Raw genomic sequence first — 21433 nt, 5'->3', positions numbered from 1 at the left:
ATGTACATTAGGTCGTCCAAAAATGAATTTATAAAAGTAAAGTCGGAATTTTTTTTTGCTCTCACCCCATAGGATTGTTCTATACCGAAAAAATATACCCCTACTTTTTATTTTGAAATCAAAAAATATTTAGAAGTCGCTGAAAGCGCTCAAAGTTTCCCATGTATTTTATATGGGGAAAACCACTTTTCGTAGAAATGGTATAGAATTCTTGAAAAGCAATATTATTCGAAACGAAAACTTTGTTTCTCTTCAGAAGATTCCCAATAGTAATACCCAATTATTTATTTAACAACTTTTCCATAGTAACTATATTTTATAGGTCCGCCAAAACCCCAAGAAAATGCCAGAAATGCAATGGGTATTGTTATTGGAAGTCTCCTGAAGAGAACCAGAGTTTTCCGAACGAAAAATATTTATTTTAAAGAATTCGATACCATTTCTACGAAAAGTTGTTTTTTCTTCATATGAAATACATGGAAAACTTTGAGCGCATTAAGCGACCACAAAATATTTTTGGATTTCAAAATGAAAAAATAGGGGTATCTTTTTTCGATATAGAACAGTCCTAGGGGATGAGAGCATTCAGATTCCGACTTTACTTGTTTTGGACCACCCTAATGCACATTTATATTTTGCGCATGGGTGGTAATATAAACAAGCAAAACTTAATAATTGGATATACAGACATCTACAACATATATATATATATATATATATACATGTCTATTTACATACGAATATGTATGTATGTCTGCGCATTGTTTATTTTTATTGGGAACTATGTTTAGAATAACCAAACACATAGAATCCTACGCATAGAGATAATCATATGGGCGTAGATTCATCCATTCAGGAATATAAACGTTTCACAAAAAAAAGTGCCTATATATACCTACATTATCTATTATAAAGAGTATTTATTTCACTCGCCATAGAGCCAATCAATGCCTTTTGTAAAAGTGTAAAAATAGTCATTTATTTATGCTTTGTAAAAAACAAAAGGGTTTATTCAATTATTCGGACGTTCTATGCCAATTGTAGTCAGTGTAACTAAACGCGTCCATGAATCGTTCAACGCCATAAGTTAAAGGTAAATAATTTTGTCATTATCTTTTGACGGTAGAACGAGTTATGCATTCGTATATACATTAGAAGCCGATCATTAAAGCGCAAGAAGTAAAATTTTTTGCATTTACCCTGTAGGGAAAGTCTTGAATAACTAGTCAAATAAATTTCTGATTAAAAACTAGCACGAGTTCGTCAATTTCGAATCATGGCGACTAGGAAATCTGTCTTTGAAATTTTCTGTTCTATTAGTACCGTTCTTAGGTCTGATAGACCGTTTCAAGCAAGTGGGCTTAAATTTTTGCTAACTCTCTAGAATTCCTGTTTACTCAAAAGAAAGTTTTTCGAGAATTATTAGTTGTTTCCCTCTCAAAAGGCGGAAATAAAAGCTACTAGAAATCCTCTCTTTTTCCAATTTTGGCGACTGCGGAGCGTACTAAACGCAGGCAGAAACAGGAGTATCCAAATAGTATGGCCTTTATCGTACTTGTTGAAATATATTGACCCCTTTGCGCAAAATTATCGTATGCGCCAGAAACCAAATTTTACAGAAGAGGGTTTTTTCCACTTTTAGAATTTTTTTGAATATTTTTCATTTTATTTTTCGTATGATAATTTGGCTCACAAGAAAAAATGCACTGCAACATACGACCAGGTGATGCGTTGTGGGGTGTATAAAAAATTTGCATCAAAAAGTCAATTTCGAAAAAAATGCAACATGGGCCATTCCATTGTGACTGGTGGGACATTTTACTCCAGAATAAGATTAATTTATTAGAATTAGAATTAGTTAGAATTATATCCATGTCGTCGGAACTTATACTGCAGTGAAGTAAGTATATCTTTTAGCATAGATACATAGATAACTAATGTACAAAATTGCTTTAAAAAAATACTGAACGATTTCTTATTTAGTTCTTTCTAACTATCAGTTGAATAATTGTGACTGGTTGGACACTGAAAATACCTCTATTTTACCTGTGTGCACACAAAAACGAATTTTAGCTCAAACGCCTAATTGTGAAGGCAGATATTTTTTTTGGATTGTAAAATATATACTACACGCTTTAGTTTTAATTAAAAAATTAGCTGATATATTGGGGCATATTCTGCTTTTCGTACGAAACGAAAATTTAAAATTTTTGTATAGCAAATTATAGGAAAATTTCATGATTTTCGATTCCTACAAAAACAAGAATACACCCCAATATTCATGGAAATATTTAATTTTCGTGAAGTTCACGAAAAAGTTGTATTGGGTTAATGCCGCTTATGAATGTAAAAGGTTTCGCCTAGAAGCCTAATTCCTGTCCACCACAGTGCTGGGCAACTACAGAGCAGATGCTTAACCGTTTTTTTGCATCTCGTGAATTACAGCTACAACAAGAAGAGTTGGGTTCCAGTCTTAGTATGGATTCCCAGGAACCATTGCCCTGCGAAAAAAGCAGTACGTTTTGCTCATTAGACAGACCCTAGAGGACTGTAGATCTTTCCACCTGCAGTTAGCCACTTGCAATCCAATGCTGAGAGATGGGGCGCTTTATGTAGCTCTGAGGCACAAGAACCATTTCAACCCGCGCGACATTTAGAACCAACCTGTATCTGGCTAGCTCGATGGCCATATCGTTGCCATGAATGCTGCCGTGCCCACGTCAGTGCAACGGCATGCCTATCAGCTAAAGCCACATTCTTCTCTCGGCATTGTTTTTATTATGCTGGTGGTGATGCTTACAGAGCCAAGAAATGCTAGTCTCTGCTAGCTTCGAGGCTTAAATTATTTGGCACGCGTCTTTGATGGCAAAGACCCCTACTTGAAAAACACTGACTCCGCTTGGTAGAGATCTCAAGCTTCATAGCGACTAGCACCTGATTAATTTCATACACATCGGGCGAACTTGCATCAATAGCAGGACTGACCTATAATAGTAATTGAGGCTGCTATCAGCTAAAAGATGGCGAAGAAAGTGTTCAGCATTTCTTATGTAAATGTCCGGGCCTTACAAACAACTAACACACCTATCAGGAGCTACCATAAGCGATTGGGCAAATTCATCAGAGAGTTAAGATGGTTCGACCAGGCAAATTATGGTTTACATGGACCAAACATTTCCCACGAGAAAATGCGCTAATTGCATGCTAGCCAGCTTCTAGGAAGTACTACAACTAACAAATCATCTTGCAGCCAAAAAGCAAAGAGAACGAAATAGAAAATAAATAAATATTTTTCCAATCATACCCGCCCACGACGTTAGCCGATATTTAGTATTTTAATTCTTATTAACTTTATGAAACGGGGCTCATTCAATTAACTACATACGATTATTATTTTGTAATGTCCATTTGCATTAATGTTTATTGCAGGCACTTATGTATAAGTATGTCATCCAATACTCGTACCCGAAGTTACTTAAAATTCGTTGTTGAAACACAAATTGCAATTTGGGATTATGACAACTGTGCCCACAATTTATGTGCATATTTACACACTATGTATGTACCAGGGATGTTGCGAATATTTGCATTCGCATTCGTTATGCGAATGATTCGGATGATTTTGCACAATCGCATTCGCATTAAATGATACGAATGTTTTGCCGAATGTGTACATGTACAGAGAGTCCACCCTAATATTGTTGAAATGGCTCTAATAGTTCATTTCCACCAAGTCTTAACTGCAGTTTATCCTATTGGAACAAGAAGATTACAACTCAAAGGGCGTAATTCCTCCTACTAAGTACAAGCAAACGCCCCATGTTGAAATTCTTGGAATGAATCTGAGCTCTTAACTGATGTTAAGCCTCTGGTGGACATAGGCTATAAGTCTGTCTAAGCAGGCTGCGGACAATAACAGGCTTTTAGCTTCAGGCGCTAAACGGTTAAGTAGTACTTATATCAAGCAACATTGATGGGCCTTCAGCAAGTACTGCTGAAAGTCTTATAAGCAACCTAGAAATAATTTTAGATTCCTCCAGCGAAAGCGAAGGCTCGGATGTAGAATCTGGAGATATTAAAAACTGTGAAATTAAAGCTCAATTGAAGGCCTATCTTAAAGCAAAACGAGCTCATCTCGGTGAAAGTTATCTCGATTGGTGGAAAACTAAACTAAAATAAGACAAATTGACAGAATATTTGAGCGGTCCACGCGTTAGCGTTCCAAGTGAGCAATTGTCTATTGCAGCCGGGCTTATATACGAGCCTCTAAGGAATCGGCTCATGGGAGAAAAGGCAGCAAAATTACTTGTTTTGAAATATAATATCCCCCTTTTGAACTTTGACTACTAGATTAAAACACTCGTTCAATGTTCTAATAATTTACAAAATTTTTAATTAATAAAAACGAGACTTAAGTTGATTATAGCATTTTTAATGTTATTCCTAACATTCGCATTCGCACATTCCGAAAATTCGCATTCACATTCGTGAATGTGCAAAATATGACATTCGAAACATCCCTATTATGTACATGTACATATTCAAAGCTAAAAATTGCGTCGGATTGGTGATTATTTTCAAAACAAAAATAGTGAAACTCTTAGATAGAGCTAAAATAAATATCTATGAATATATTATGATCAGACAATGAAAAATCACATTTCAATATTAATTAGAATAATATCTTCGAAACGGTACTGAAAACAAAATTTTTATTTAAAGTGTGCATATGTATGTATATATGTAAATTACGTACACACATACATACATGCTTATACACATAAGTATGTTTAACCATAGATATTCAATGTGTGCAGCTTTCAACAGAACACCCACTCCAAAATTATGTGTTCAATTAACAATTAATGTTTCAAATACAATGTTTATTCTCAAGTCATAAATAATTTTTTTTAATGATTTCAGCCAAAGACATTTTTCTTCTTTACTCGTGGGACATGGCGCATAGAAAATTGTTATCTACAGTACAATTTTTACATTTGCAAACATAGCAGCAATGCAATAGAAAAATATTATTTTCAGGGTAAATGTAATGGTATTGGTATCTATAAAAATACCCTCCAAGCTTTAGAGAAAAAATTCAACAAATTCTCATCAAAATGTAAACCTTTTAATATAAATCTTTAGAACATCTTTCATAGCCCATACAATTTTAGTTTTATGAAGTGCAAGTTTCAATCGGCTAAAAAACCGCCTTGCTTTTTGAGACTGCTTTCGCAGATTTTTTTATATTGATTTTTTGAAATTTTATTGGTAACGGTTTCCGCATTTTATTTCATAAGAAATTCATGCTATATGGAAAAAAGTGCAAAAATCCGTTACAAAAAGAAAATTCTCAAAAATCAACGGGATTTTTTAACCGTTTGAATCTTGCACTTTGTTAATTAAAATTGTATAGGCTATATAGCAGCATACCCAAAAATGTTTTCAAAATTCAGATTTATAAGTTCAAATTTTGATGAAAATTTGTTAAATTTTCTTAAATTTTTTTAAAAAGTTAAAAACTGTGATTTATATGGTTTCTGTTAAAGACAATATTTTTGTTTAGACAATATTTTTATAAAAAAATTCCAAAAAAATATAACTCGAAAAACATTATGAATATTTAAAAAAAAATCAGCACGTGGTCACTTGTTTGAGTCACAGTATTTATTTATGTACATGTGTATGCATGTTTACCACTTTTAGAACATCATAAAAAAATAAATATATATACTTTTGGAACTGTTTTTGCCGGGTATACATAATGAACTTACTTTTCGCACAGCGTCTTCAAAAAAGGCACAAGGTACAGATTCAGGGCTATTGATAAAACAAAAACAGGTATAACTGTTGTTTTCTAGTTACAGAATATAATCATGGAGAAAAAAAATATTTGCATTAATTTGTGGAAAAGAACCTAAGAATTGATCCAAACTTTTTTAGTTGTGTCTTATTTGAATACGGTCGGAAAATAAATTACTTTAAAAACAATAATAAGTACCTTTTAACTAACTGCAAAATTCTTGAAATTCTTCCTTCACAGTGGAACTACTGTTTCAACTGGCTAAATTTCAAACTGTCTGCTTTATTCCGAAGGGGCAGATGTTCATCTTCTGAGTCTGCGTCAAAATTCATTCAGTCTACAAATAATTTCTTTCACTTTTCTATAGTTTTGGCATTTGCCTATTAAACATTATACCGCCGGCTTGTCAACACATGTACCGCCTACGCTAATGCCACTGTGGCCCCAAAAACGAATTAATGCAATTAGCAAAATTTTTATTGCAATAAAGTGATAATTTTTTATGATTTTATGTGTACCCATTTAAGCAAGACTATTCTAAACGCTTTGTTGCTTAAGATATACATATTTATATACATACATATATGTATGTATACGTAGCATCCACAGTGTTGCTACAAATTTATTCTCGCATATCGAACACGTTCCCTGTAAAAGCTGAAAAAAATTTAAGCCGCGGCATGTTTCAATTTTTTTTTTGTGTTTGCTATTTAACTATAGTTATTTTTTTTTATAAAAACATAGTTCATTCTTCACCAAAAACCATGTAAATACAAGTTTAAAGTTCTGTGCAATAAAAAAAAAAAAACAAGTAAGAAAGTCTAAGTTCGGGCGAAGCTGAATATTAAATACCGGGCGCAAATATTAAATATACGTTTTTCACCTTTCCGACAGCTACCGCTACATGGTAAGCCGGGGTGTGTAAATTTTGAGTAAATAAGCGTCCTTGAATTACGAAATATTGAAGCTTCAAGCATTTCTGAAATTTACCGTTATATCAAAAGCGGCCGTCATTTTCGTCCGATTTCAATCATTTTCAACGTTTTGCTTTCATGTGGCAAGCACAATAACCTAATTGAGTTTGGTACAAATTCGTAGAACGGTTAGCGAGATACATATATGTGATCATAAGTGGGCGGTGCCACGCCCATTTTCCAAAATGTTTTCATACACGTATCTTGGTAAAGAATTGTTGCAAGCATTTTGAATAAATTAGCTTTAATATTTACTGATTTATCGAAGATTTCGTATTTCTCCAAATTACCGTTATATGGGTTGTGGGCGTGGTATGCTGTAGCAAGACTAATAACTGTGCCTAGTTTGGAAGATTTTGGTGCAGGGGTTACCAAGATATACACATGTAACTATAAGGGGGCGTGGCTACGCCCATTTTCCAAAAGTTTATAATATTCTTTTTTTTCGTCTAAAATTTATTACAAATATCAATTTTGAGTGAATTATCTAAAATATCGCAGTTTTCGTATATCTGAAAATTACCGTTATACTTACCGTTTGCTTAATTTTGAACTACAAAGCAAGATTTCCCCTAAAAAAGTTTGCTTGACCATAAAAACGTGCCCTGCGAAAAATTTTTAAAATCGAATGACGGAAAGACAAAGTGGTCAAAATTGCCTTTAATTAAGTGGGGAATTTAATGTGTTTTAATGGCACTTAATGTAGTGGCAGCATTATTAGTCGTTATGCCGTACTCAATAGGTCATAACTAGAGCTCGGATTTTTATGCTAAAAATTGATTAGGCAGGCAATGGCAAAAGTATTACTAATAATACCCAAATTCTCTCGAAGTAAGCCTTCAACGTTTTACTGCTGGACAATTTAACTTAGTTATACTTACTTTGCTATCTCGTGGTACATATGGCTTTCCATTGTGCATCCAGAATATATCCGGCCGTGGTATACCACCGATAAGCGCTTCAAGTTTAACTTTTTGACCAACACGAGCCATTGCATTGGTAAGCGGTATTTTGAAATGAGGCACTTCTGTCGGCTCCAGAGCTGAAATGGTGAAGAGAAAATATAATTGTGGTTTAGGTCGCAAAGTTACGAAATTTCATTCTGTTGCAAGTTGATTGCTATATCGATTACTCAATGACAAATTATTAAACTTATTTTCACAAAAATTTGGTCAGCTAAGTTCGAAAATTTACTTAGTTTTCAGAAACAAAAAGTAGAGACTTTTATCTGAATAAGCAAATATAAATTTCAAATGATGAAATATTTCTTTTCAAAAATCTTGACAAAACTTTATATGTACCTATAGTTCCCACGCCTTACACATTTCATGTTTGTCCCATTTTATATCGAAATTATTGTCGAATTATGTATGCATATGAAAAACTATACTTACGTTCTACAATCAAGCTGGCTGAACAATGCTCAATTCCGGCAGGATTCGAAGCGCTGCACGTATAGACAGCATCATCTTCGAGGAAAACCTCCTCGAAACGTAAAGTTGCCTCCCCATTATTGTAATTGATAACGTAATCGGGTGAATCATCAATACACTTGTCGTTTTTATACCACTGCACGGTGGGCAATGGATTACCACTAACAACGCACAAAAATTCGAATGTGCTACCCTCGGTTGCCCTACCACTTTCAAGATAACGCACTATTCTGGACGGCACCATTTGCATTTCAATGGCATTTTCACGCACCGATAAATTAGCGCTAGTCTCATTGCTGCCCACCAAATTTGAAGCGCGACAACTGAAACGCGCCGAGTCGGCAGTGAAAGTCTCTTCGATCACCAATCGACAAACACCACGATCGTAGGTGGTTTTATAATCGGGATTATTTTGTATGGATATGCCATCTTTGAACCACTCGACAGCCGGTTCGGGATTTCCTGTGACCTCACATTCGAATGTGAACTTGTCACCCTCACGCGTGATTGCATCTTTGAGTAGCCGGTTGAAACGTGGTGACACATATTTGATTTCTGTAAAGATTTCGTTCACCTGTATATCTTTGCGTATATTCTCGGTAACAATGCGTTGATGATCGATTTGATCGCGCACACTTTGCAAGCGTACAGCTTCCTCACGTTTCGTTTGTTCACGTAGCGCTTGTAGGCGAGCCTCCTCTTCACGTGTGACCTGCTCCCGCAGCGCCAACAAGCGACTCTCTTCTTCGCGTTTTGCTTGTTCGCGCAGCGCTTGCAAGCGTGCTTCCTCCTCGCGTGCTGTTTGTTCACGTAGCGCCTGCAGCCGGGCTTCTTCGTCTCGCGCTGCCTGTTCACGTATTGCTTTTAGCCGCGCCTCCTCTTCACGCTTAGTTTGTTCGCGCAACAGTTGCAGACGAGTTTCCTCAATACGCAATGTTTCAAGTCGTGTCTCTTCCTCACGACGAGCCTGCTCTCGCAATGCGTGCAGACGCGCTTCTTCGTCGCGTTGTGCTTGCTCACGCAATGCCTGTAAGCGCGCTTCTTCATCACGTGCAGCCCTTTCACGTGCTGCTTGCTCGCGCGCTGCCTGCTCGCGAATTGCTTGTAGACGCGCCTCTTCTTCGCGTAACGCCTGCTCACGCGCAGCTAACTCTCGTGCGATACGCTCCCGTTCTTCCGCCTCACGGGCAGCACGTTCCTTTGCTTCTGCTTCGCGAACAGCGCGTTCACGCTCCGCCTGCTCACGTGCCTCCCTATCACGTTGTTCGCGTAGGCGTTCCTCATTCTTCATTCGCTCCTGCACGACATTTATGTCGGACTTGAGTTTCAGAAAAGCCTGAAAGATGCTGCGTACATCATTGTAGAGCGTAGACACTTTGTTCATATCGTGCGCGCACTGAGCGGCGTTTTCAAGTTTTTCAAGCAGTGGACCCTCACGCGTGGCCACATACTTTTCAATATCGTTGACTAGATTCGAGGCTTCGACAGGATCACGTAGGTAGGTGATCTTGTTGGATACGCTGTTGTAAAAGTAGTTGATCTCGCGGTATTCGGCGTCGATCTGTAGAGGTGAAGAGCGTGAGAAGTAGATGAGTTTAATTGACTATTTATTGAAGGACTGTGACTATTTATGCGTACTAGTACTTACTTTTTCTACCATTTCGAAAAATTCGGTCGCCTGGTCCAGGGATTTGCGTTTGTTTTTCACCTGATCCTTGAAATTGTGCCATTTCTCGTTGAGTTTTTGTAGTTCCACTCGCACATATGACTCGCTTTCTGGATTAGTAATCAACAACTGTTGTGTTGTATTGTCGGTAAACTTATCTATGCGCTTCTCTAGCAGCTGAAAAATTATTGATGCATTTAAAATAGGTGTATGGAAATTTTGGTTACAGATTGTATAAAGTTTTAATCGAAAAATTAGAAGAAGTAAAGTGTGGTTTATAAATATCAGCGAGAGGACGGTAGATGACCAGTGAGTAAAGTGACTGTTGAGGAATATGTACAGTGTACAAGTATTTTAATGTAAACTAAAAATCTTTATTAGGACGGACTGCGCTAATGCAGTACGAAGCAATAAATTTTCAAACCCCAAACAATGACCCTATTGCTAACGAATTTTCCGGGATAAATTATATCACGAAGCAATGAGGTCAAATGCCCGCCGAGATCATGCAATTTGACACCATTTGACTTTTTTCTCTGGGGCTACGTGCCAATAAGCGTGAGACGGTCCCAGAGCTGAAAAACTAAACGCGTTATAAGTAATATACAGCCCGAACTATGCAAAAAAGGTTATGGAAAATTTTGATACGCCGATCCTGTGTTGCCAGAGGAGTCGTGGTGGGCATTTAACGGCTCCTCTAGCAGGTTGTCTATAACCTGTATCCACAGCAGGGGCGAGCGGACCCACTCTAATACCAAGCACCGGTACATCTGGAAGATAGTCAACGAAACCATATCTTGGACGGGAAGCATAACATATTTGAGTGTAAGCTTAACATCCACCAACATATCGAATGATAGCCTTAACGCAAACAGAAAGCAGACATTTCTGTTGCAAGTTAGCAACATAATTAAGGTAAAAATAGAAAAACTAATCAGGGAATTAAGGCAGTAGTGGAAAGGTATAAGAATTCAGCAATAGATATACAAGGACTTAGATGATGACAAAGTGTCAATACCATTTAGACAGGTTGAGTGCGTTTTATCGGAAAAAATTTTGATTTATCACCGTTCAGAAAAATTGCTATAAATGACAGAAATAATGAAAAAGAAGCATTTTATATGGGACTAGAGTGTGATGGAGTGCAATGAGGTACGTCTCCGCTCAATCCCAGCCTTTGCGTGCCGGTACCTGCACTCCGGGCAACGTGAGCAACCCATATCTGAGATGCATTAACCAATCCCAGAGGAGCCTTTTATTATGGTAGAAAGAGCGGGGAGGACTTCGATGAGGCTACTCCGACATATTCGGTTTAACTGCTCACCAGCAGATGCAGTTAAAAGCTGGCCTCAAAGCGAATATCAACAAGATAAGCCTAATTTGTGCGCACCTCCCGAAGGAGAAGAGGAACGACTAGACTAAAGGGCAATTCTACGAGCACTGACAGGAAGCGAATGAGCGCTGCACCCGCCACGACATAAAAATAGTGCTTGGGGACTTTAACGGTAAGGGAAGTAAAGAAGGCCTATTAGGTCCAAAAGTCTGAAAACTCAGCCTGATCGACTTCTCCTTGGAACGGAACATGTTAGTTAGACACCATCATCGAAACAACTCCAAAGACCCAAAAAACCACTTGAGTCTCCCCTGATTAAAGAACAAAGAACTAAACTGAGCAAGTTGTGATATACGAAGGATACGATAGAAGCGTTATTGACGTGCGTTCTATCCGAAGTCCGTATGCGCTTCAATGCAATGAAGAACCTGCTCCAGGTAGTGCGATGCTATTTCGACGTCGAGAAACCGTACTCACAACGAACAGCCGAGAAGTATCGCTATCGACTCCCAATCCTGCCTAAAAACAGAAACTCTTCATATACTGGATATAAATGAGCAGTGAAAATCCATTTACTAATCTGTTCTTGCCGTAACGTAACATGCGGTAGGCTAGGCTCGGCAGGTAATTGAAATGCATAGCCCTCTCTAGACGAAAAAAAACTATGCTTTACAAATATCCTTATAAGACGAAATGCATGGACAATGCCATGCAAACATGAGAAGCGTTTGGGGCTTTCAAGAGAACTATCCTTGGCAAGATTTATATCCCGGTTCGGGTGGGCGACGGGTACCGAACAAGATGGAATGACAAACTTTATAAGGCTTTTAACTACATGGACATAGCTAAGCGCATAAACTACTGCGCTCACTTGGGAATGTCGTACGCATGGATGACGACACTCCAGTGAAAAGGTCCTTCCAACCAACGCCCATGGACCGGCCTGAAATCGGAATGAACAACTGGTGCCAATTCGCAAAGGCGAGAGGCAATTTTCGAAGAAGTGGAGTATCATAATTTATAATATACAAAAGTGTGAACACATCCCGAAATGCAACTGTTGGAAAGAACTCTCTACCCAAACCTTATCTTCAGTGAGAAATTGCGACTGCAGGAGGTAAAGAGTCAGTTAAACTTGTACATCTAGACCCTGTAAGTTATATGCAGAGAGTCACATGCAAAAAAGGCGGAAAACCACCAAGTGTAATATTTTTTAGTAGAATTTCGTTGTAAGTTTCTAGGCCAGACTTTTACTTTGCCATATTCAATTATGCCATTTGGCAACAAAATATAACAAAATTCTGGTTGGAATAACTAAACTCTTTTCTCCGTGTATGCGAAAATCAACTGAAGGAGTATTTAAAACACTTCCACAGCTAAATACACTTAATAGCTTCCCATTGCTAGCTCCTAGTTTTTAGTTAATTCTAAACACTTTGGTTTTCAGGTATGAATATATTTTTAAATTTTAAATACCCATTAATCACTCCAATATAATTTACGATTATGTTTCTCAAAAAGGGCAAGTAATTCAGTTTCTTTCAAAAACAAAAAAAAAAACAAATTATTTGGCAAATAGTCTGTTGGTTCTTGCCGCTTTACATTCTCTCAAACATCAATCAGTCCAAAACAATTAGAGGCATCGCTCGATGTTGCCTAATTAAAAATGGCCAACAGCTGCGTTGGCTACTCGTCTGTCACTCTGTGCGTCAACGGAGCATACAACTCGCACAACGCCGAACTGCAATATGCTGCAATGCAACAGATACTCGTCGTTGCAACTTGAGAAATTTGGAAGACGCGAAAAATTCACCACACAATGCACAAAAATAAAGTGTATATGTACGTTAATGGCGATGTGCGTGTGTGTCTGCTAAAATAAAAAAACAAAAAATGCAGAAAACTGAATTGAAAAGTAAAAGCAGATTTGTATGAACAGTGCTGCAAATATATCCCTGACAAGCCTCGTAAATATTTTATGTGTTCGCTTGTTTATACTTACACATATGTGCATACATATATTTTGTATATTCGATTTGATTTGTTTTTTCGCTTGGGTCGAGAAGTAAATCAAAACATATCATGGCATGTTTTCGCAATACTTTTTCTTTAATAGTTTGTTTAGAAAACGTACGAATTCATACACATGGGGCAGATTTTCGCAGCATAAATAGAAACAGAAATATGAGTGTGCAATAAAGAAGAAGCGGTGGATTTTCAAATGACTGTACTGAAAGTTCATAATTCCTTAAATACATGAATATTTATTTCTAAAAGTAAACATATGCATGTATATGTATATTCTCGTAGAAATATTTCGTTACTTTAATTCACAAAAGGCCCTAAGCAGCAAATTTTCAATTTCGCAGGAAAAGCAAAAAATAAAATCGGCCAAAATCGCTTAGGCGGTTACAGCGTTAATCAAAAAGAGAAAGACGCGATATTGAAAGCGTTACAAACCAAGGTAGCCAAGAATTGTTCGGACATGCGATACCTCGCTACCATCACTGAGCCACCTTAACTCCTCTTTCTGCCGGGTTCATGAATATGCAAGCAATATCGAAGTGAACGAAACAACCGATGAGATGCCTCGCCTCTGTTCAAAATTACAGATCAACCAGGAGCATAGCTCCCTCAACCCCTGATTTGTGCAACAACTAACATATGGATCGATCTTAATGTCTGTGGAATTTTTAGGTTTTTATGGCTGAGGCTAACCAAGACGCGAACTCAGGTACTTTCAAAAAGGAGCGTAAAATTTTTTCTATGCCGCTGTGCAGAACTACAGTGAAAGCGAATCAAGCAGTTGGGATCTTGCTTTTCCGCCAGCTTGACAGCTAAATAACGGAAGAGCAACTATCAAATTTCCTCAGTTTCATTTCGTAGAGTAACTGGTTTAACTGAAATCTTGGTATAATCATGGTTGAAAGGATATGCCTCCTCCTGGCGCTCATGGAAGGCATTCATAATGGACAAACATGCCTCCGAGTCAGGGTTGTCACTGACAAAAAAAAAAAAATATTTACCAGCCACTTGAAAAAAGTTACCAAATCTGGAAAATATCTACCATTAACTTTTTGTTTAGCTATTTTAATGAAAACTATAGATTAGTTCTATTTCCATAGAAATTAAAATTTTTTATTGAGGAACTTTTTTTTTTAACTATTGATATGCTATTTGAGATCATATTAATGACATCTTATCGGTTTCCTTCAACCAAAAACGAAAGTGATGAAACAAAGGCAACAACGAAACTTCATCATTTGAAAAAAACTTCCATTGGATTTATTATAGACAAATACAGCGACTCAAAAAACCCCTTGGTTATTTTTTTTTATATTCACAATGTTGTTCAAGTTTTTTTTGCTATTTTTGTTTGTATAAGAATATTGTTTGCGATTAAACCAAACCCATAAATATCAAGGATTCAAGCTATATAAAACATTTAGAAAGATTACAAAAATTTTCGTCTAAATTTCGAGGTTTTTAATCTGAATTTCTCGATATGCAGTTTTATAGTCAATGGAAGTGTAGTATAACAAACAATGTAGAATGAAATAAAGATAACTACGAGAAATAAAGGGGGAACGAAAAGTTTTATTTGTTTTTCAAACAAAATACTTTGACTCAAATCTACCAAAATGAACAAAAATTTATCTTTTTACAAACTCAAATTTTCTCTGCTAATTTTGGGAAGAATTTACCAAAGTGGCAGCCCTGCTCCGAGTCGAAGTAGGAGAACTTCATTTACACGTTCGTATCCTAAATAATATTATTCACCGGGGCGTATGAGTGACTTTTTTATACGTTACTAGAGAACGGCGGAACATTACTCTTTGAATGCGAAATTAAACAGAACCGAAGGGGGCATATTTTTTATGTTCGAGCGAAACCGAAATGAATTGAAAATTTTTTGAATACTAAAAGTGGACCAAACTTTAAAGGCTCGGTTGTGCAAGGCGATGACCCAATGCAGGCTAGGTTTGCATGCCTTGCTTACTTTAATTTGCTTTGATTTACTTTGAAAACTTTTTTGACCAAATGGCGGCTTGGAACGCTGTCAAGCTAACCAGCTGCGTGGTTGAAAATTCGTGGTCTGTTCCCTAAACGTTAAAAGTTATTTTCCTTGAAAACTCCACAATATTAATAAAAAAACTTAATAATATTTATTATTTTTATATGAATGCGAATTAATGTTTGTATTTAAAAGAAATGGTCATAATGGTACATACATAGATATGTATATGTACATTTACTAAAAAAATATAACTCAAAAAGGAGATTTAATTGAAGAAAAGGGCCATAAGAAGGTTTTTTCTCTTGTAAAGTTTGCTAAAAGTGGACTTTGCAACTTACTCTAAGCTATTTATATTTAATTTTGAATTGCTGGCATTTTCAGCGATATTTTTTTTTATTTGGTTAGCAAATTTTCGTTTGAACAGTCTGCTGCAATTTGTTTAAATTAATTTAGAAGGGGAACATACTTATTTGTAAAAAGACTACACAACGCTTTCGAATAAAACATTTGCCTATTTGAAGCTTTGAGTCGCTTAAATCAAGTGAAGCAAAGCTGCCATTGGGCCAGCCTTTTTTAGTATATTTCAGCCGTTTTAGTATATTTCAAATAATTTTTGACATTGCGCCAATATCTTTAGACTTGACTTGACTTGAAAATGGTATATCTGGCAAATCAGCAAAAAACAATTTCACTCAGAAACTTGGAGAACTGTAGATTTTTAATTTCTAAGTAAGTTAAGTATCTAAGTACAGAGAGAACCGCTAGGGAATCATGCTGTCATACCATAATTTTTTCGCTTTCTAAAAAAAATCCTCCTAATATGCCTACAAATTTGATTTTTTGTATAAACGCAATTCCATATGGCAATCGAAAAATAAACTTTAAAATAAAGATAAAAAATAAAATAAAAACAATCACAAGTTGATACGCGTAAATACATTTACCGCCAATTTCTGTGTTTTCTTGACAGATTATTTGTAAAGAAATTTTATCAAGATTTTTACATATGAAAAATATGAATTTAAAAACAGAAAAGCTTTTGACTGCCGTAGCCGAGTAGGTAGATATGTCGGCTATAAATTCTGCATGTCGCAGGTTCAAATGTCGGCACATGCAGTATTTAAATGATAGAAACAAATTTTTTTATATGCACAAATTTTAATTTTCATATGAAATTTCAATTTGTAAACGCTTGCCAATAGCATTTTCAATCTTGATAATTGAACAAGAGAAGAGCTTTTGATTTCTGTGCCAGAATTCCAATTCTTGATAAATAATAAAAAATTGACAAATTATAAAGATTTTTATTTTATCAAGTGCAAAGAATCGGGCTGTTATTTCAATTGTAATTTTTTATCCATTTTTAACCCAAACAAATTAGACGTTTACAATTTTGCGTGTACAAATATAAATGCTGAGAATCAGAATAAATAGCAGAGGTAATAGATGACACGTAAGTCAAGTCAAGTCAAGTCTAAGTCTTGAATAACCGGGCTTTAAGTGACACTTTATGTGTTCTTTGTGTATTACTTTCATTATTTTGACAGAGATAACACAAAATTTTATTACCTAGTTAGTTATTCAATTCGGTTAAACAAATTGTTTGCATTGTCATCTTATAAAAGTATTTTACATTTTTGGAAATTGAAACCGGTTTATTTATTCTATTCTCCGGCACCGTGGCGTATGAGTAACTTTTTTGTGTTTAAAACTTAAAGTGAATATTTTTAACTTAACAAAGCTTTATAAAAACTAAGTAAATTAGGGATCCCTTCCATTTAATAAACAGTAAACTAATTTCTGTATGTAGTGGTTTTTTTTTTTTAATTATATTTGGCCTTTAGTGAGTAATCTACTGACTTTGAACAAGGCTTAATTTCGAAAGGTCCTTTCTATATTTTTTTAAGGAAACGATATGTATGTACATAAATTTGAAAAATTTTACCTAAAACAGCATTTACACTTTTTTGTAAACTTTTTTATTTTTTAATCAACAATTTTAATTCTTTATAATTTTTTTTCAAACTCAAGATAAACTATTGATAAGAAATCTAATACAACACAATTTCGTTTTGATATCGACATACATATATATGTACCTATGTAGGTACATACCGCAAGGATAATTCACTTGAAGGAAACCATTCTATTATCGAGTTTCTATTTGAGCGTTTTATTACAAATGTTTAGCTCTATTTATCTGGTTGCTGTATGAGCTTTCCAACGACATAGTCTGCAAACACAGCGCCTTGGTTGGTTCGATAATGTCATTCGAATGTTTTCAAAAGCTCTAGTCGTGAAAGTAACCAACGCGGCACTTGCTGCTGGTAGCAGTTGAAGAGGAACTTCCCCTCTGTGATAGAAATACTAGATGGAGAAGGATTTGGCTTCACATAAAATTTCCAGCTAGCGTCAGTTGGCAGTGGAATTCTAACAATCGCTACTAAAAATTTTCTTCGCCAAATTTCTCTAAATGAAAAATAGTGGGGCTAAAAGTATACAACGTGGAAAGGTAACAGATGCAATGTGGAATCAGCGAAACTTGGCAACACGCGGGACATACCATAACAGATGTTGCATGTTTTTAGGCGCCCCTGTTATTCCTTTGGATATTTTTGGCGATCAAAATTAGCGATGGCGAATGTTAGCATCCGGCTGCTGGTGAGACGAGCCAAAAATGATACATATCTGTACACATACATACATACAAAACTCAGATGCTGATATGTTAGCTGTGATTCGCCTCAAATGTTTATCCTAAAACCTACAAATATATTCCAAAGGCGCCACGTTGCTACGATATGCGAAAAATGTCTGCCCAACAGTTTAGGAAATACAAATTTCGTTTAACCATTTCATTTATGTACATACATATTTAATTGCAATGCTGTGGCTAAATATAAATGTGTCTATCGCAACCCGCTAGATATCCATGCCACATATACATACATACATAAATAAACTGCAAATGCACTTAAATATGTTTGTATGTATATTACTTAATTGTAAGTTTATATGTTCGTTTATTTCAATATTTAGTTAAATGTCGACTACCGCATGACAGCTAATTTCGAAATGTAATTTATTGAATTTTTCGGCGCTGTATTTGCTTGAGTAGATAAAATAAATGATTTTGGGTAGACAGTTTTTCATGGTAATTTTTGCGATTATTTATAATGGCAAATTGCCACACCGCAGCAGCAACGCCTAGTTTCTTTTGTGCGATTTTTATTGAAAATCAAATAATACGAATTAGTGACGTTTTTTGGCATACATACAAACATATGTAGTATATATATTTGTGTATTGTCTTTGTCTGTGTACTTGCGAACGCGTGCCATTTGTTTGTGTGGCACTTATACAAAAAGGAAGATTTGCGTCATGCAAAAAAAAGGAAAACTTACGCACAAACGCCAGAAAGAAAACAAAGCAAAACAAATAATGAACTTGTCTTGAATGCGTTGACATTTACCGGCTGCTGTGCCGTAATCTAGCTTGCCTGATGGATCGACGACAAAAGTTGCACACAAATGTGTAAACTTGTATGTATGTATGTGTAAAAATATACCCTGCAGCAAAACAAACTGATTCAGAACTGCAACCAAACTAGATTAAAAAGGGAAGGTAAGTGTTTTTTATGTTTCCCAAAGAAATGCTTTCAACTGTCTTTTTTAACATGGCGATGTCGTATGAAGTGGCAATTTCCGCCCTCTGCAGAACTTTAGCTGATGTGGGACAATAAGTTTAGTATGAGAACAAATGTTTAAGATTCGATTTTTGGATATTTTCTCGTTTCTTTCTTTTCTTTTAAGGGGGATTCATTGTTTTAGTACATAACTTTGCCTCCATGCGGTTGTTTTTGCATTTTTCTCCGCCTTTATATATTTACATTTTATTTTACATGTTTGATTTTTGTTTACTTTACTAGCATATACCCGGCGCCTTAAAAGTATTTTTGTGTTGCTACTCCCTCCCAAAACTCGTATGGCTTCATTCATGGAAAGCTTTATGAAGTGAGATTTTCAAACTAATTTTCTATTTATGAAACATAATTTAAGTTTTATGAATAAGGCTATTGTTTAATATATTTCCGAATGCATTTAATCCTGCAAATTTAATTAATACTCTTAAAACTCGATTCTACGTATCGTGCACTTTGTTAAAAGGTATATTAATTCTTTATTTACCCCATCTTAACACTTGACTGATTAAAAAGTCTCAAATAGGTGGCAACCCGCTGAAAAAAAATTTTCTTAAGCCTTTTTAGTTAGATACCCGTATGGTGATACATTATTTATTTTACCTTTTTAATAATTGAGTAAAATTTTTCAAAAGGTGGCAACCCTCTTCAAAAATATGTTTGGCATTAAACCTTCCTGCGCCTCTTTAGTTTGATACCCATAGAGCAGTATTTAATTTATATCATAATTAAAACAAATTAAAATTTTCAAACAGGTGGCAACTTTCCACAAAAATGTTTTTGCTGTGGGCCTTTTTAAACCTCTTTATTTTAACAGCCATATTGCAGTATTTACTTTATCTTATAAATTTACTTAAATTACAATTTTCAAACAAGCCTTCGAGTGATGCGCGTACAAACATACAGACAGGCAGACAAAAAATCTAAAAATTGTTGATTTGGCCTCTGTTGCTCTAATGCCTATGTTAATTTTTCTTTATTATCTTTAATGTACAGATGTTACCATTTTATTATATGTATAGATTTTGAATAAATTTAATATTTTTCTCTTAAATTTTTAAGCGGCACGCAACAATTTATATTTATTATCTAAATCTGAAAACTCACAACTGCATCCACCGCGATTCGAGCTCGCAACCAACGGTTTTGGAAGTTGAAGGTCTTCTCGCGAGTCTACCTTCGAATTGTAAAGAAGTGTGAACTTTCAACTTTCACATGCTTAATGTGAGAAACAGCGCAACTAACACACTGCAAGTTTCAACTGTCCCGTTCTGCAGCCGTTTTGCAGTACTTCTGAAATTTGTAGGGCGGAACCAGCGCTTTGCCAGACTGTCTCTAAATTTTGCTGCAGGGTGTACCCACATAGATGTGTATGGGTATGTACCTAAATATATATGTATGTGTGCAATTGAATTGAATAATTGACATTTATCGAATGGGTGACAGTATTGAAAGGAAACGCAAGTTTGGGGTGTGACTGAGAGGCTCGCGTTCGTTTCAATGAGGGTTTCTAAATAAATAGTATTGTTTGATGAATACGCAAAATAAAGGCTTTGGTCAATGAATTTGAAACAAAAATTATATTTAAATTAGTAGTTTATAATTGAATACCTCCAGCGGTCGAGGATTATGACCCCAACGTTGCTGTTGCTTGACTGGCACCAAAGTTGTGGGCATTGAGTTCTGAAAAGGTTTTTTTATTATTAAATTAATTTGCGCATGTTACACAACTTTTTGTCCTAATACTTAAAAATGCGAACGTTGGTCTTATTTTGGCGGAGTCCAGGTAAATATACAAATATTTTTATATATATATACTTATACATATATAGATTTGCCAATATATCATCACATCATTTGAATATGGAACCTGCAAAGCAATTGCTAGAGAAAGCCTCACAAAGAGTGGAGAGGTTGTAGCCAACGTTTTTTTGAACAAGCATGAAATAATCTTCGTCAACTCAATTTACTAAACAGTTTTAATGACAGCAGTAAAAAAAAATACTCACTCCTATTCCTATTGGTGCGACTACCGTTTGGCAATATTTGGATTTTCATTAGTTCATTCATAGAGATGGGTTATTCTCTAATTTTATGCTAAGCGAAGGTGTAGGTTTATGTAATCAGAGAAATTACCCTACTATTGTGATGGCTGCTAGGAAGGGAATTGACCTCACCCTGACCTCCTCTTATCTAGTGGCCCGCATATCCGGTTGGATATCTTAACCTATAACTTCGTTTTAGATGCCGGTATATCTAGCTTTGCCTTAACGAAACCCGTTCTACAGACGCCTGCATGGCATTCTCTTAGATTCACCCGCGATAGGTGGGAATCTGTCTGAAGATACTTTGGATGAGTTATATAGTCGCAGTGTTCACCCCAGCGTGTAAAAGGACGCTTTGAGCAGACGCCTTTTCAATAAGGCCATAAAGAGGGGAGCAGCCTCCGACTGAGAGTTGTAACGGGTGATTTTTTTGAGGTTAGGATTTTCATGCATTAGTATTT

The 21433-nt window shown here is 35.8% G+C and overlaps 1 protein-coding gene across 4 annotated transcripts in view; it reads right to left on the bottom strand.

The window, feature by feature from the left end:
- The window catches only part of LOC118747280 (titin homolog), a 202163-nt gene that overhangs the window by 63875 nt on the left and 116855 nt on the right, over positions 1-21433 (bottom strand). For all 4 annotated transcript variants that reach the window (XM_036481281.1, XM_036481280.1, XM_036481282.1 and 1 more), the window contains 3 exons: positions 9859-10053; positions 8172-9771; positions 7659-7819 (listed from right to left, as the gene is read on the bottom strand). In XM_036481281.1, coding sequence (XP_036337174.1) covers positions 7659-7819; positions 8172-9771; positions 9859-10053 — 1956 coding nt within the window. The remainder of the gene's footprint in view (positions 1-7658; positions 7820-8171; positions 9772-9858; positions 10054-21433) is intronic.

Source organism: Rhagoletis pomonella, unplaced genomic scaffold, assembly GCF_013731165.1.
Source record: "Rhagoletis pomonella isolate Grant_MI unplaced genomic scaffold, Rhpom_1.0 Rhpom_scaffold_00011, whole genome shotgun sequence".
In the NCBI taxonomy this organism is placed as follows: Eukaryota; Metazoa; Arthropoda; class Insecta; order Diptera; family Tephritidae; genus Rhagoletis; species Rhagoletis pomonella.
The sequence above is the reverse complement of the archived record's forward strand: the minus strand, read 5'-3'. Positions and strand labels throughout refer to the sequence as shown.